Source organism: Crocuta crocuta, unplaced genomic scaffold (assembly GCF_008692635.1).
Source record: "Crocuta crocuta isolate KB4526 unplaced genomic scaffold, BGI_CrCroc_1.0 scaffold162, whole genome shotgun sequence".
NCBI classification, from domain to species: Eukaryota; Metazoa; Chordata; class Mammalia; order Carnivora; family Hyaenidae; genus Crocuta; species Crocuta crocuta.
The window spans coordinates 9,137,511-9,150,393 of record NW_027529433.1 but is presented as its reverse complement, the minus strand read 5'-3'; the positions used below and the strand labels follow the sequence as shown (position 1 = coordinate 9,150,393).

Here is a 12,883-nt window from a genome sequence, read left to right as displayed (position 1 = left end):
ACAACTTGAAGTGTGCTTTTATCCATTATCCTTTCATTGTATATGCTTTCTACATGATTCCATACCCCTCATGCATTTACTTTCACTCTTGTGTGACTACCTTTTCCTTTACGTGTTTTCCTGTCACTTCCATTCTCCTTTCTTTCCACCTGCATTCCTCCAACAGTGACCATGGATCCTCAGCCTTTTGTTTCTCCATGGATATACTTAGACCCATTCATGTATTTTTAACTGTGCACTTCTGCAGACCTACAGAAGTTAATGACTTCTATTCTTCCCATCCATATTCTGTTCTTCAGTTTTAATTACAGCCCCATCTTTTAGAATGAACCAAAGGGATTTGAAGATCATTTAAAATAAAAAGGATTTAAGCATATCAGCTTTCATCACTTTTGTTTTGATTATGCTAATACATTTGTGAATTGTGATGATTTGAATTTCATTAATTTCTGCTATGATGGGTTATTTTTAATTAGAAACACTCTGGTTAGTATCTCTGATTTTTAAATGGAAAAACTTGCAAATGGCATTGAAAAACTGAACATTAAATTTATGTAGGATTTAGGAATAGTGAATACTATTTGGATTTCTGTAAGATATTTTCTTACCAAATATTACTTCTAATGATTTGGGGGAATTTTTTCATAAATACGGTATTCTTAATACTTTTAATTATCACCAGAAACTTTACACTGTAGTTCAACTTGTAATTTGACGTTTAAGTTTAATTAAGGTAAGTGTTGTATTTAAAGCTCATGTTATTACTGTGAAGGTGTTGCTTCAAAGGCTTGGTCTTACTAATAAGTAGATGTATTGGCATATACATATTATTATCAGACCTTAGGCCTGAAATTGGTTTATTTTTACTAGCTAACTTACCAGATTTTATCTTCTTATAGGTGTAAAGAATTGAAACAAGAATACCCTTTATATTATGTGTCTCAGTTCTACTGAAAAGTTAATGTTTTTTAGGAATGTTAACTTCAAGAAAAGCATATTTTATAGACTCCCGGTATTTCAACAAATATCTATAATTATATATGTATTGTAAAACTCCTGAAAAATGAGCTTTAAATCTTAAGAATTCCTCTATATAGAATGTATTTATGTAAAGATTGCTACATACTAATGGTTTTCTTCAAATTGTTTCTTTCCCCCCTACCAGCCAGGCCCACAACTCCTCTTTCTGTAGGCACCATTGTCCCACCTCCAAGGCCTGCTTCCAGACCAAAGCTTACTTCAGGCAAACTCAGTGGGATTAATGAAATAGTATGTATGGAGTTTGTTTTTTTTTTTTTTAATTTTAATTGTTTAAGATGCAAATGATATTTTTCTATATACACCTTTACCATTAAATGCTTTGAATTGTCTCCTCAAGTCTTCAAAGGATAAGAGAATTTTTCTAGCCAGCCTTTACTCCCTCATATTATTTTCAGTGGACATACCCGTGGAGCAAGACATTGTTCAGGAAGAAAGGAGATTTCCTGAGAAAGTTAGCACATTATAAGAATACCATTTAGTGCCCATTCTTTCATAGTTAAGAAGTAATTTTTATGTAATNTTTTTTTTTAAATTTCTTATTTTTTAATTTTTTGTTTATTTTAATTTTTTAAAAATTTTTAAAGTTTTAAAATTTTCAATTTTTTATTTATTTTTATTTTTTTAATTTTTTTATCCTAGGGTTTAAAAGTGTAATGCCAGGAGAATCCTGGAGGGAATCTAGTCCAGCTTTATTTTATATATAAAGAGATTGAAATTCATGTTGCTTACCTGGCTTGTTCAAGTACCTGTTGCTTAAAGAAAAAAGCATTGGTCTACAAAAGTTGTCAGATAATTTAAAAAAAGTATATGAGTTATATTCAGAGAGAGGCTCTCACAAACCAGTCTTCTTGCTTCTTATCTACTCTGCTTTATATTTTACACTAATTGCTAGTATTAAATTTGTAAAAGTCAAGCTTAATCTTCTTTTTCCCCAGGTAGGCCTCTCCACTCCCTATAATCCATGTGGTTGAATGGTTTAGGTGAACGTACAAGGTTCTTTATAAAATTGCTTCAACAATCTGCATTATTACCAGATTAACTGTCCAACTTTCTCTCTTTTGCAACCTATATTCTAGTCATTTGAAACTTTCCTCTGTTCCCCAAACACATCATGCTCTTTTATGCATCCATATCTTATTTTGCAGCCTTTACTGAAATGCCCCTCGGTTGTTTATATAGGCAAATGCCTATATTTTTTTTTAAGATCTGGCTAAATATCATCTAGCTAAACCCCTCTTTGATCATTACTTCTCCCCAAGTGGATGTAATCACTCTTTTTCTTACAGCCACCCATACTTTGTTCGTATTTCTCTTAGTGTACAAATTACATTGTATATACTTCCTTTGTGTGCATTTTCCTCACTAGACTATGCCAGGTTAGTACTTTGCATATTGCCCGTGAGTCACATAGGAGATGTGTTATGAATAAATGAAAAGGCTTGAGCACCAAGTGTTGAAATGACCTCTTCCTTTTCTTACCCTAATGAACAGACTTAAGGAAATGAGATCAAAGACTAGGTACAAGCTGCCAAGGAGATAATTATTATTCAGTTAACATAAAAATGACTACCTTTTAATAACATGCGGTTTTTTCCTGATTACAGAAGTACATGACCATGTAAAATTTGGGAAAGAGAGAAAACAGAATTAAAATCCCTCTCCTATTTCATGACCCAAAGATATGCAGTTAAACTTTTTATATATATCTTTCATTAAGTTTTGAGTGCTTAAATATTCAGACTCAGTAAAATATGGCTGTTAAAAGCACAACCCTATTGTCAATAATTACCTGAACAACATTAGCCAGGTAAGGTACTTGGAGTCTCTATTTCTTAGGGGTAAATAGGTATAAAGGTAACAGGTGATGTGAGACTTAAATGAGTTACTCTGTGTCAGATACTTAGAACATTGTAGAGTGTGAGTAATTGCTCAGAAAAGTTACTATGAATGATATGTGTACATTTTTAAATGTCATACTTTATATATTCTTCACTTGAAAATATTTTCAGAATATCTTTCAGTTTCATGAATTACTCATTAGATTTCAAACTTGTTTAGAGTGGTAGAATCCTTTGTCAAATACTCTTAAGTTGCAAGTCTATTAAGTAAGGAAACTTGATTTTTTCACTTTTTACTCCCTCACCAGCCTTGACAGCCTTAGAAGCCTTTGAAGGCTTCAGGGAGCACCTTTTGAAACAGCTGCAGAGTTCAATCTTGTAACTCCACTGTCAGCATTAGATTTCCAAAGGTTTTTAGAAATGTGATTATTTGACATTCAGTTTATTTCCAAGTCTTCATTATTCATCACTGTCTTAATGATTTCATTCTAAACAATGTCTTATATCCTTTTGTTTACTTCTTTGCAGACTTTATGTCCATAGTAAATTTTAAAGTGAAATTGATGAACTAAAGGGTATGCACCTTTTTTAAGACTCTTGCTGATTATTACTGTATTGCCCACCAGAAAGTTTATGCTGATTTGAATTCTCTCCAGCTGTACAGTGGAGTGCCCTTTTCCTGGTCTGCTTGGATGTGCACTTTTTTGAGGAGAGGGCACCTATCTTAACACTAGATGCTCAAAGGGTCTATAATCACACACCCTCTTCACATTCCTATAGTGAATGCCTCACTGTTCTAGAGCAGTAGTGTTCAAAGTTTGGTCCCCACACTAGCAGCATTACCATCATCTAGGATTTTGGTAGAAATGTAGTTTCTCTGGCTCCACCCCAGGCAAATCAGAAATTCTAGGAAGTGGCCCTCTGAGTGATTCCAATGCATGTTTAAGAACTGCTGTTTTTAAGTACTGCTGTTCAATGGAAATATAATACAGCAACAGATATTAAAGTTTTTCCAGGAGCCACATTAAAAAAGTAAACAGTAAAATTATTTTACTCAGTATATAAAGATTTTATAATTATAAAGATGGAGAGTTTCTTTCCTCTGTGTGCTAAGTCTTCAAAATCTACTGCGTATTTTATACTTACAACTCATCTCGAATTTGAACTAGCCACATTTCAAGTGCTAGTGGCTACTGTATTGGACAGTGCTATTCTAAAATAAGAAAACCACTTATGAGATGTTTTTGTTTTTCCTAAAAAATTATAAAATGCACATTCTAAATGGTAAATTGTAAAATTGTAGCCCCATGATATGGTCATGAGACCATGTTGCTATGGGAGAAATTTTTCCCCCCACAGTAGTTGATCAAAACTTTTTTCCTAAGCTTATAGGTTTCACCTACCTGATATGTGTTTGACCTCATGCCCTGCCCACTTCCATCTGTATACATAGCTGTATTTTTATCCCTTGCTGTATTTTTTAAATCTGTTATCATAATTAGTCAGCAAAAGCCATTCTCTGGAACTAATAGTTTAAAAATAGTTAATTGAGGGAGGGGGAGTTACTCAATATAAAAACACTTAGGGTGGTAACTAATTTTTATGTGTCTATCTGTAAATTTATATTCATGCAATAAAGAGCTGACTAATTTTAGTGTAGAAGTGCTTATAGGGTCTTATTTTTGCTTTTGGTTTTTCACATTCCTCACATAATTGAAGACAGGAACATGATCTTTTCTTGTTTACTACTTTGTATCTAGTATATCTAACCCCTGGCTTGATACAGTGACACATAGTAGGCACTAAGTCTTGTAGTCACTTAATACTTTTACAAGCAGGAAAATGTTATTTTTAATCAAGTTAAATATGCCTTATTTTAAAAAAGTGAAACCCTTTAGGAAGTGTTGCTCATGTGTTATTGGAACACTTAAGAATGCGGAAGGAAAAAATCCATTCACCCAGGTAAAAGAAATGAACAGAAGTTCAATTTTTCCATATGTTTCTATGTTTAGAAAAGTGGGAAGGCAGGAAAATTAACATTTCCTCACACCTCTTTTTTGAGTGCACTGTCTCAGTGAGGAAGCATTACAAGGAGTTACAAAAGGGAAATGTGGACAGATTTGTAAACACCAAAAATAAAGGGCAAGCAATATTTAGGGACAAAGTGTTTACCTCAGATAAAGCAAAGGGTTAGTGAAAGCTCATGTAATACTGAGCTCTCCCGAAACTAAGTTAGACAAAGCTAACAAAGCAACTCATAAAAGGCAAAATGCCCATCTTATTTTTGTCTATTTTAACATTATTTTCCTTCTAAGGCTCATCCATTCATTGCTGACAAGGCTGTAGAGAAATACTCTATAGGCAGTAAAGTGAATAATCTTTCTGTAAAGCAGTTTGGCAGTATGTATGAAAAGCCTTCATGATGTTCAGGCTTATAATTTAATCTTTGCAACTCTGTCTTAAGCATACTTTTTGTAATAGTGAAAATGTTTAAAGTATAAAGGTTCTCTTGACATCATTATTTTAAAATAGCATTCTCCACCTTTAATATATTCTTGAAAATGATTTGACCTGTGCCCTCTCTATTTTTAGTTATAAGAAACAAAATAAATGTGGTTGAGTGTGTTACAATTAATCTTACCATACCTAAATATCTTTTCTTAGAGGAAGTGTTTTACCATTCTAGTAAGTAACTTTTTGGTTTTAAGCCCAGGCCGTTCAGCCCACCTGTAACTTCTAATACCAGCCCACCTCCTGCAGCTCCTCTTGCCCGGGCAGAAAGTTCTTCCTCTATCTCATCGTCGGCGTCCTTAAGTGCCGCCAACACTCCAACAGTAGGTAAGTGATTATCATAGATTGTATGTGAAAGTTAGCATCCAAAGTATGATAAGGCTGAATATTTTCAATGAGCTCATGAAAAATTTAACAGTAAGAAACTTCAGTTTTCTGTGAACACACCTGGCATTGTCATACTAGCCACATTTTCCTTATCTAAATAGAAGTTTTGAACACTGTTAAGAATGCATCAAATTTATAAACTGCTGACCAGTATAAATCATTGAAGGCAGTATATAAGGCAGGCCTTTCTAATATGAAGTGATACTTAAATTCCTAAGACCTTTTAGTTTATGAAAGGAGTTTTGTGCTTGCAATTAAATATTTCTATAAGAATTTAAATCCTAAAGATTTAAAAGTAGTAGATACTAGGACAAAGGTATATAAACCTAAATCCTAGTAAATAAGTCCCGTAATTTTATTACATCTAGATTTTGCTCAAGACATTTTTTATCTTTACTTTAATTTCTTCTACAAATTCTTAATTACCTTTCTCACCCACTGTTAGTAGAATAAACAAAGCTGTAATGAGCACTTTATTCTTGTATTTTGTTTGTGTATGTGATTTTGTTAATTTTTGTTTTTGCAGACGTTTTATTCATGAAAAACATAGATGAATCTTTTTAGAAGTCAGACATATGGTCTGAATAAACAAAATTAGCTTTAGTTCTCCCTTTTCTCTAGATTCTTTAGAGGGATTTCAATTTATGATGGAATATACTTTTGATTGAGTAGGTACATATTTGTTTTTAGTCTGGACCAGGGTAGGCAAGTAGTAGAACCACAGGTGAGGGAGGATACAGGCACGGAGGATATAGTGTGGATCTTACACAGCAAAGATGCTTTAAATCTACCATAAAAGTTCCCTTTTTTTAAATTGTAATGCTTAGTTAGCTCTAAGTTTTTGATCCTTATTTCTTGCAAATATTTTCTTTTTCTACAATATTTTGTTTTATTTAAATATGATAGAAGATGATAATTTGATTGGGACACTCTCTGAAATTGAAAAGCACTGTGAGACTTCACAAGGTATTGTATCAAAAGCAATATATGTGTTGACTAATGATCCTAAAGTGTTTCTAAAATACTTTGTTATCTCATTTTTCCTTTTCCAGCAGTGTATGGTGTGTCAGAAGTCAAGAATAACTCTAAGGTTTAACTTTCTCAGTTTTGTACTAATTATGTCCAGTTGCTGTACAGGATTTATTGATCTCAGTCCCCAATGATAAAAACAGTATTTTTTGCATTGTCTTCCATCTCCTTGCATTTCTTTCCTCCTCAACGTTAAGTAATGTCCATAAATCATGCCCCTAACATTGTCAGAATGAGAGAAAAAGTGGTTAGAAAAGCAGCACAGAGAGTATGTTAAAATACTTCAATTACCAGAGCAAAGGCTCTTTTGGAAAGCCATCCGTATAGTGAGGGGAGGTTAGAGGCATAAAGGTATCAAATATTTGGGAGTGTTTTTTACTCCTGAGCTGAAAGGAATTCTACAAAAATATCCATTGATTATAATAGGAAAGTCCTTTTACTTCAACTTTATAAACTCTGCATTTTCAGAACATACAGTTGTTTAGAACATATAATATCCTTCTAAATACAGGTGATTTTTTATTTCCAAGAAATTTTTTATTTGGAATAATACATTATAAATTTAGACTTTTATACTATCTTAAGGATTTGATTGCGTATTTCCTGTATCATTTTTTTGAGCTGTGTATGTGCAATATAATCTTGAAAACACGAATAGAAAATACTCAAGGACATATGCCACAACATTAAGTGGATTTTGAGGGTTTTCCCCCGACTATTCATTACTTTTTTTTCTTCTTGCCAATATTTCAATAATAGGCTAAAGAATTTATGTGGATTATTTCAAGAATTCTCATTTTATATGCCCAAATTGGATAATTGAAAACCATAACATGTAGGCTTTTGATTTTTAATGTCACAGTAGAAGCAGACATTAATGTTACCCATTAGCTGTGTGTAAATATCCATTTGTCGTAGGTGGTTGAAGAGGCAAAATTTCATAATTGAGAATATAATTTTCTCTAAAAAAAGTATTATAGCTTTCATCTTCCCCTGAAAAAATACATTTTTGTGATTTTCTAGGGACTCTCTAGGTTTGAACAATGAATTTTTTAAAAATTCACTGTACTAATGCACGTATATAGGGAAATTTTCCCAGTGTGCAGACATGTTTGCATATTTCTATTCAGTTACTCTATACTTAATCTGCTTGTTTCCCTTAACAGTTTCTTACGTACATATGTGAATATTCTATCTCTTGGTCAGCCCCTTTCACTTCACCATCTCTCTCCTGATTCAGATTTGAATCCCTGACAGCAGACATTTTTCTCTTCATTCTAGGATCCACTGTGATCACAGTGATCCCATGAAATGAAAACTGTTAACTGTGTTTCTCTTGAACAGTTTTAGTAGTTTTTAATGCCACAAGGATAAAATTAAAAGTCTTCTGTGCTGTGATCTGGGCCTTAAACATTTCTGTAGACACATTTTCATGTCCTTTCCTTTCCAGCCACCCCTTACCCACTATGTTCCCATTTGCGAAACTGCTTGTGGCTCCGAAAGGCATGTTTTTCATGCCTCCTTAGCTCAGTGCTAGACATATGTTATAGTGAGTAAATAGTAGCTGTTGTGATTTGTGAATTACTGTATTTATTGAGTTTTAAATTTTTGTGTGAAATTTTAAGGGTTTTTTTTGCAGTCAGTGGGGGCAGTTACTTTTTCCTTTGGCCCTAGAAGAAGTTATGATTTCCATGTACTTTTAATTCCTATTTTTCTAACTGTGAGGAACCTTCTAAGTCAGAATTCCTTCAAAATACTAAATACCACAAAATTATCCTGGCCTCTACAGCTCACAAAAGCTCCTTTGCACTGTTTGTAGACTCTCAGGCTTACATGTGAGGCAGAGCCAACTAGAATTAGTGTCTTAGGAGTTTCACAAGTAGCTCAGCCTTTCACTATAGGTAATCTTACCTGAAGTAGCACTATCTGGTGGCTATAAATATTGTGTAACATTTATAGAACAAAACCACACTTTAACATTTCAGAGATCTACATTGACCTAGGTTATTCATTTTTATGAGAAAAACTGAATCACTGTATTATTGGCATAAATTGCATCATTGATTGTGTATTAAATAAACTGCTCCATTTTCCAGTCCGTAGCAATTGTGGTAAGGTGTAAATGGGAAGAGTACATTTGTCAAGAAAGGCAGTGAACTATTTTGAGGGATTTTTCTATTATGAAATAAACCCAAAATTTTGCTTAGGTTAAAAAAAACCCTGAATACATGCGTGGATTAAATTTGTTTACATTTTATTAAGCTTTAAAAAAAACTGACCTTTATATTATTTAACTCTATACATGTGTTATCTAAGTGAACTTTGTATCAGGAATGCTATAAAAATAACAGTATTCTATTTATCAAGATAAGGGAATATGGGAATGCAAGCATTAGACAAACAGGTAAAAGAATTATAGCGAGCAGCGTATGAAACATACTATTCAGTTAGAAATAGCTGATGGGTGGAAATAGCTGAAATATAAAAATCCAGTTTAATGCCCTTGAAGTATGTGAGTGATAGAACTTGAAACAATTTAGTATCTGATGGTTGTGAAGACCTATTTTAGTAGTTTTGTTTTTCAGGTGAAGGGCTTTTTCCTTCTGAGATTCCTTAACCCAAGCGTTCAGTGTCATTTCATTTAGAAGAAAAGTCAGTGTAACATAGTTTCCTGATTTTTTGTTTTTTGTATTACGTTTCAATTTGTTTTATGATGTATTTCTTAACTTCCAGATTTGTACATGGGCCATCAGTGGAACCAGTAATAGAGTCATTTGTGACAAGCTAACCTTGTGACTTTACCTGTCTTGGTATTTTTTAAAGGTCTTTCTGTAGGATTTAACAAATAAATTGCATATGTATTCTAGGTGTGTCACGGGGTCCCAGCCCTGTCAGCCTTGGAAATCAGGACACCTTACCTGTGGCAGTTGCCCTTACAGAATCTGTTAATGCCTACTTTAAAGGAGCAGACCCTACCAAGTTAGTTTTTAAAAGATGTGTGTTTGTGTGTGTTTGGCGGGGAGGGGGCTTGGTGATAAATTTTCAGAGTTAACATTTTGATTCTATATAGGTCAAAGTTTTCTGTTTATTTACTTGCCCCCCCCTTTTTTTTTGCTTTCAAATATATTCATTTAGCGACGGTCTTTCAAAAAAAAAAAATCACTGTAATCAGCAGTAGTGATGGCTTTCCCCCCAGTTTATTTTTGTTCTTGCACTGGCTTTATGACCCATCCTCTCTTTGACATAGCTTTAAGAGCAGGATGATGGCAGCTTACTTAGAAGGGGGACAGAACTCTGAAATTTGGCTTAATGTGTATCTTTGCAGAAAGTCTGTAATGTTTGCATGAGAGACCTAAAATATATGTTTCATTTAGGAGACTCTTGTAAAATTGGTTTAACCTCCTTTTAAGAAAATGTTTTGGTGGGGTTCTTCCCCCCCCCCCCCCAGTTTATTTATATAAATATGGAGTGCAGAGCTGCAGGCAGGACTTGAACCCACAAACTGTGAGATCATGTCCTGAGTCAAAATCAAGAGTTAGAAGCTTAAGGGAATGAGCCACCCAGGAACCCAACTACATTTTTTTTAAAGATGATCAGAGAAAGCCTTCCTTTTAGAAAAAAAAATATTTTTGAGAGAAAAGATGAGCAGGGGAGGGACAGAGAGGGGTACAGAGGATCTGAAGCAGGCTCTGCACTGACAGTAATGAGCCTGATGTGAGCTTGAATTCATGAACTGAGAAATTGTGACCAGAGCTCAAGTCAGGTGCTCTGACTGAGCCACACAGGTGCCCTGAGAAAGCCTTTTTGATTTTAAATTTAAGTAGATGTTTCAAAGACATTGAGGATCAAACCATGCAAATGTCTGATCCAGTGAGTGTAAAAGACTGAGTTAGAAGCATGCTTGACAAATTCAGAAGAAAGATAACTATGTCACTAAGTTGGAGTTAGCAAAGAGGGGAGTAGTCAAGGAGCAGTCCTTTGAGGGGCCAGATCAGGTTGGGAATTAGAGACAATGGTAAGGAGTTTGGAGTTTATTCTGAGCAAGATGGGAAGCCAGTGAGAAGGTCTTTGAGCAGAGAAATGATGAAGTTACTTACATTTTTGAAGGAGTACTCTGGCTGCCATATGGAGAATGAACTAGAATGAGCCAGAGTACAAGCAGAGAGAGAAGGTTAACTGCAGCAGTTCAGGTGATAGATGATGGTGGTTAAATAAGGTTATTAGCTGAGGAAATCATGAGTAATAATGAGATACGGATTTTGAAAACAGAGTTGTCAAGATTTGCCAAGGGAGTAGATTAAGATTGAAGTACTTATCGAAACAACTGAATACAGGGTGCCTGGGTGGTTCACTCGTTAAGCATTTGACTTCGGCTCAGGTCATGATGTCAATTTGTGAGTTCAAGTCCCACATTGGGTGAACTTGAGCCCTATTTCAGGTGAACTCAAGCCCCACTTCTTTCTCTCCCTCTTGCTGACTTGCACCTTCTCTCTCTAAAAAAGAAAACAACAACAACAACAACAACAACAACAAAACAAGAGGTGAGGAGAGAACCAGTAGAGCAGTGTACCAAAAACTAGGTGAATAAAACCTTTTTCTGAAGGATGGTGTGAAAGGTATATCTGAGGCTGATGACAGGTCAGGAAAAATTGAATTTTGACATTATAGAGGTCATTGGTGACCTCCACAAAAGCAATTTGTCAAGTGGAAGAAATGAACTCCCTCCTACCATGCTTTCAAGAGTGCGAGATGAGGGGGTGGCTTAGTCAGTTAAGCATCTGACTTTGGCTCAGGTCATGATCTCACTACTCTTGAGTTCGAGCCCCCTCATTGGGCTGTGTGCTGTGACCGTTTGGAGCCTGCTTCAGATTCTGTCTTCTTACCTCTGTCCCTCCCCTGCTCGTGTACTCTCTCAAATATAAAACATGAAAACAAAAAAGAGTAGGAGATGATGCAGATACAACTGTATTTATGTAGAAAAATTCTAGGATGTTTTGTACTAAGTGAAAGCAGAGAGGTGGACTGGTAGCAGGAGAGAAATGATAGAGTCAGTAGAAGTTTTTATAATTTTAGTCTGAGTTTTTTAAAGATATACACTTCAGCATGTCTATATGCTAATGGGAAAGATCCAGTATTTTTAGAAAAAATTGGGTAGGAAATTTCAGGAAAGAGGGAACAGTTGCATGAGATAAGTCTCTGGTATGTAACAGGAGATGAGCTTCAGTGCAGAAGCAATGAGATTGGCCTTACTTGCATAGACTGATCATCTCTTGAAACAGGAGGAAAGGTATGGATATAAGGCTGTAAGTAAGTTCTTGCCTGATTTTATTTCCTCAGTAAAATTTAAAGTCAGAGACTGCGAGTAGGGGAAAGGAATATTTCAGATTGGAGGAGATGGCAGGTATGAGAAGAGGTAGAATTGCATGATGGACCAGGAAATCCTAGGAGGAAAGGAGGACCTGAAGGAATGAGTGAAGTGAGAAGGTAGTAGGAGCAATGGATTGTGGAGGCTTTGACGACCATTGCTTGGTAGCTGAAGTAGGCTGGGAGACAGAATCGTTGGAGATAAGGGGCTGAGAACGAGGTGCCCAGAATATTAAGAGTATTATCTGTGTGGAAATTGAAGTCACTGAGGCTTGTGATAGGAGTAATGGTACAGAGAGACAGACAGCAGGCAAAGAGCTAACATTTTCAGAAAAATGAAAGAAAATGTTGAAGGCAACCTGAAAGGGTTGGAGTAGGAAGTAGTATAATGAGTTACATAGGAGGCTGGAGGATTTTAGGAAGGAATTAGGAATATAGACATGGAAGAGGCAGTGAGGAGCAGGGAGGACATCTCTGAGTGCCACTGTCAGGCCCTGTTAGTGGGATTTTCAGTGAAAATTAGCTCTAGCTGAGGATGGTGTTACCAGGGAAGCAGTCTCCTTACAGGACAGCCAGCGGATGGTTTCTGGGAAACAAGTGCAGAAATGTGATCTTTACACTTCCATTTGTGTTTGGAGTTTAATTATTTTTTTTAATTTTTTTTTTTTTATTTATTTCTAGGAGAGAGAGAGAGACAGCGTGAGCAGGGGAGG

General features: G+C 35.1%; 1 protein-coding gene across 1 annotated transcript in view; it reads left to right on the top strand.

The window, feature by feature from the left end:
- The window catches only part of FCHO2 (FCH and mu domain containing endocytic adaptor 2), a 110,203-nt gene that overhangs the window by 81,887 nt on the left and 15,433 nt on the right, over positions 1-12,883 (top strand). The window contains exons 18-20 of the mRNA XM_077759845.1: positions 1,166-1,269; positions 5,588-5,717; positions 9,674-9,785. Coding sequence (XP_077615971.1) covers positions 1,166-1,269; positions 5,588-5,717; positions 9,674-9,785 — 346 coding nt within the window. The remainder of the gene's footprint in view (positions 1-1,165; positions 1,270-5,587; positions 5,718-9,673; positions 9,786-12,883) is intronic.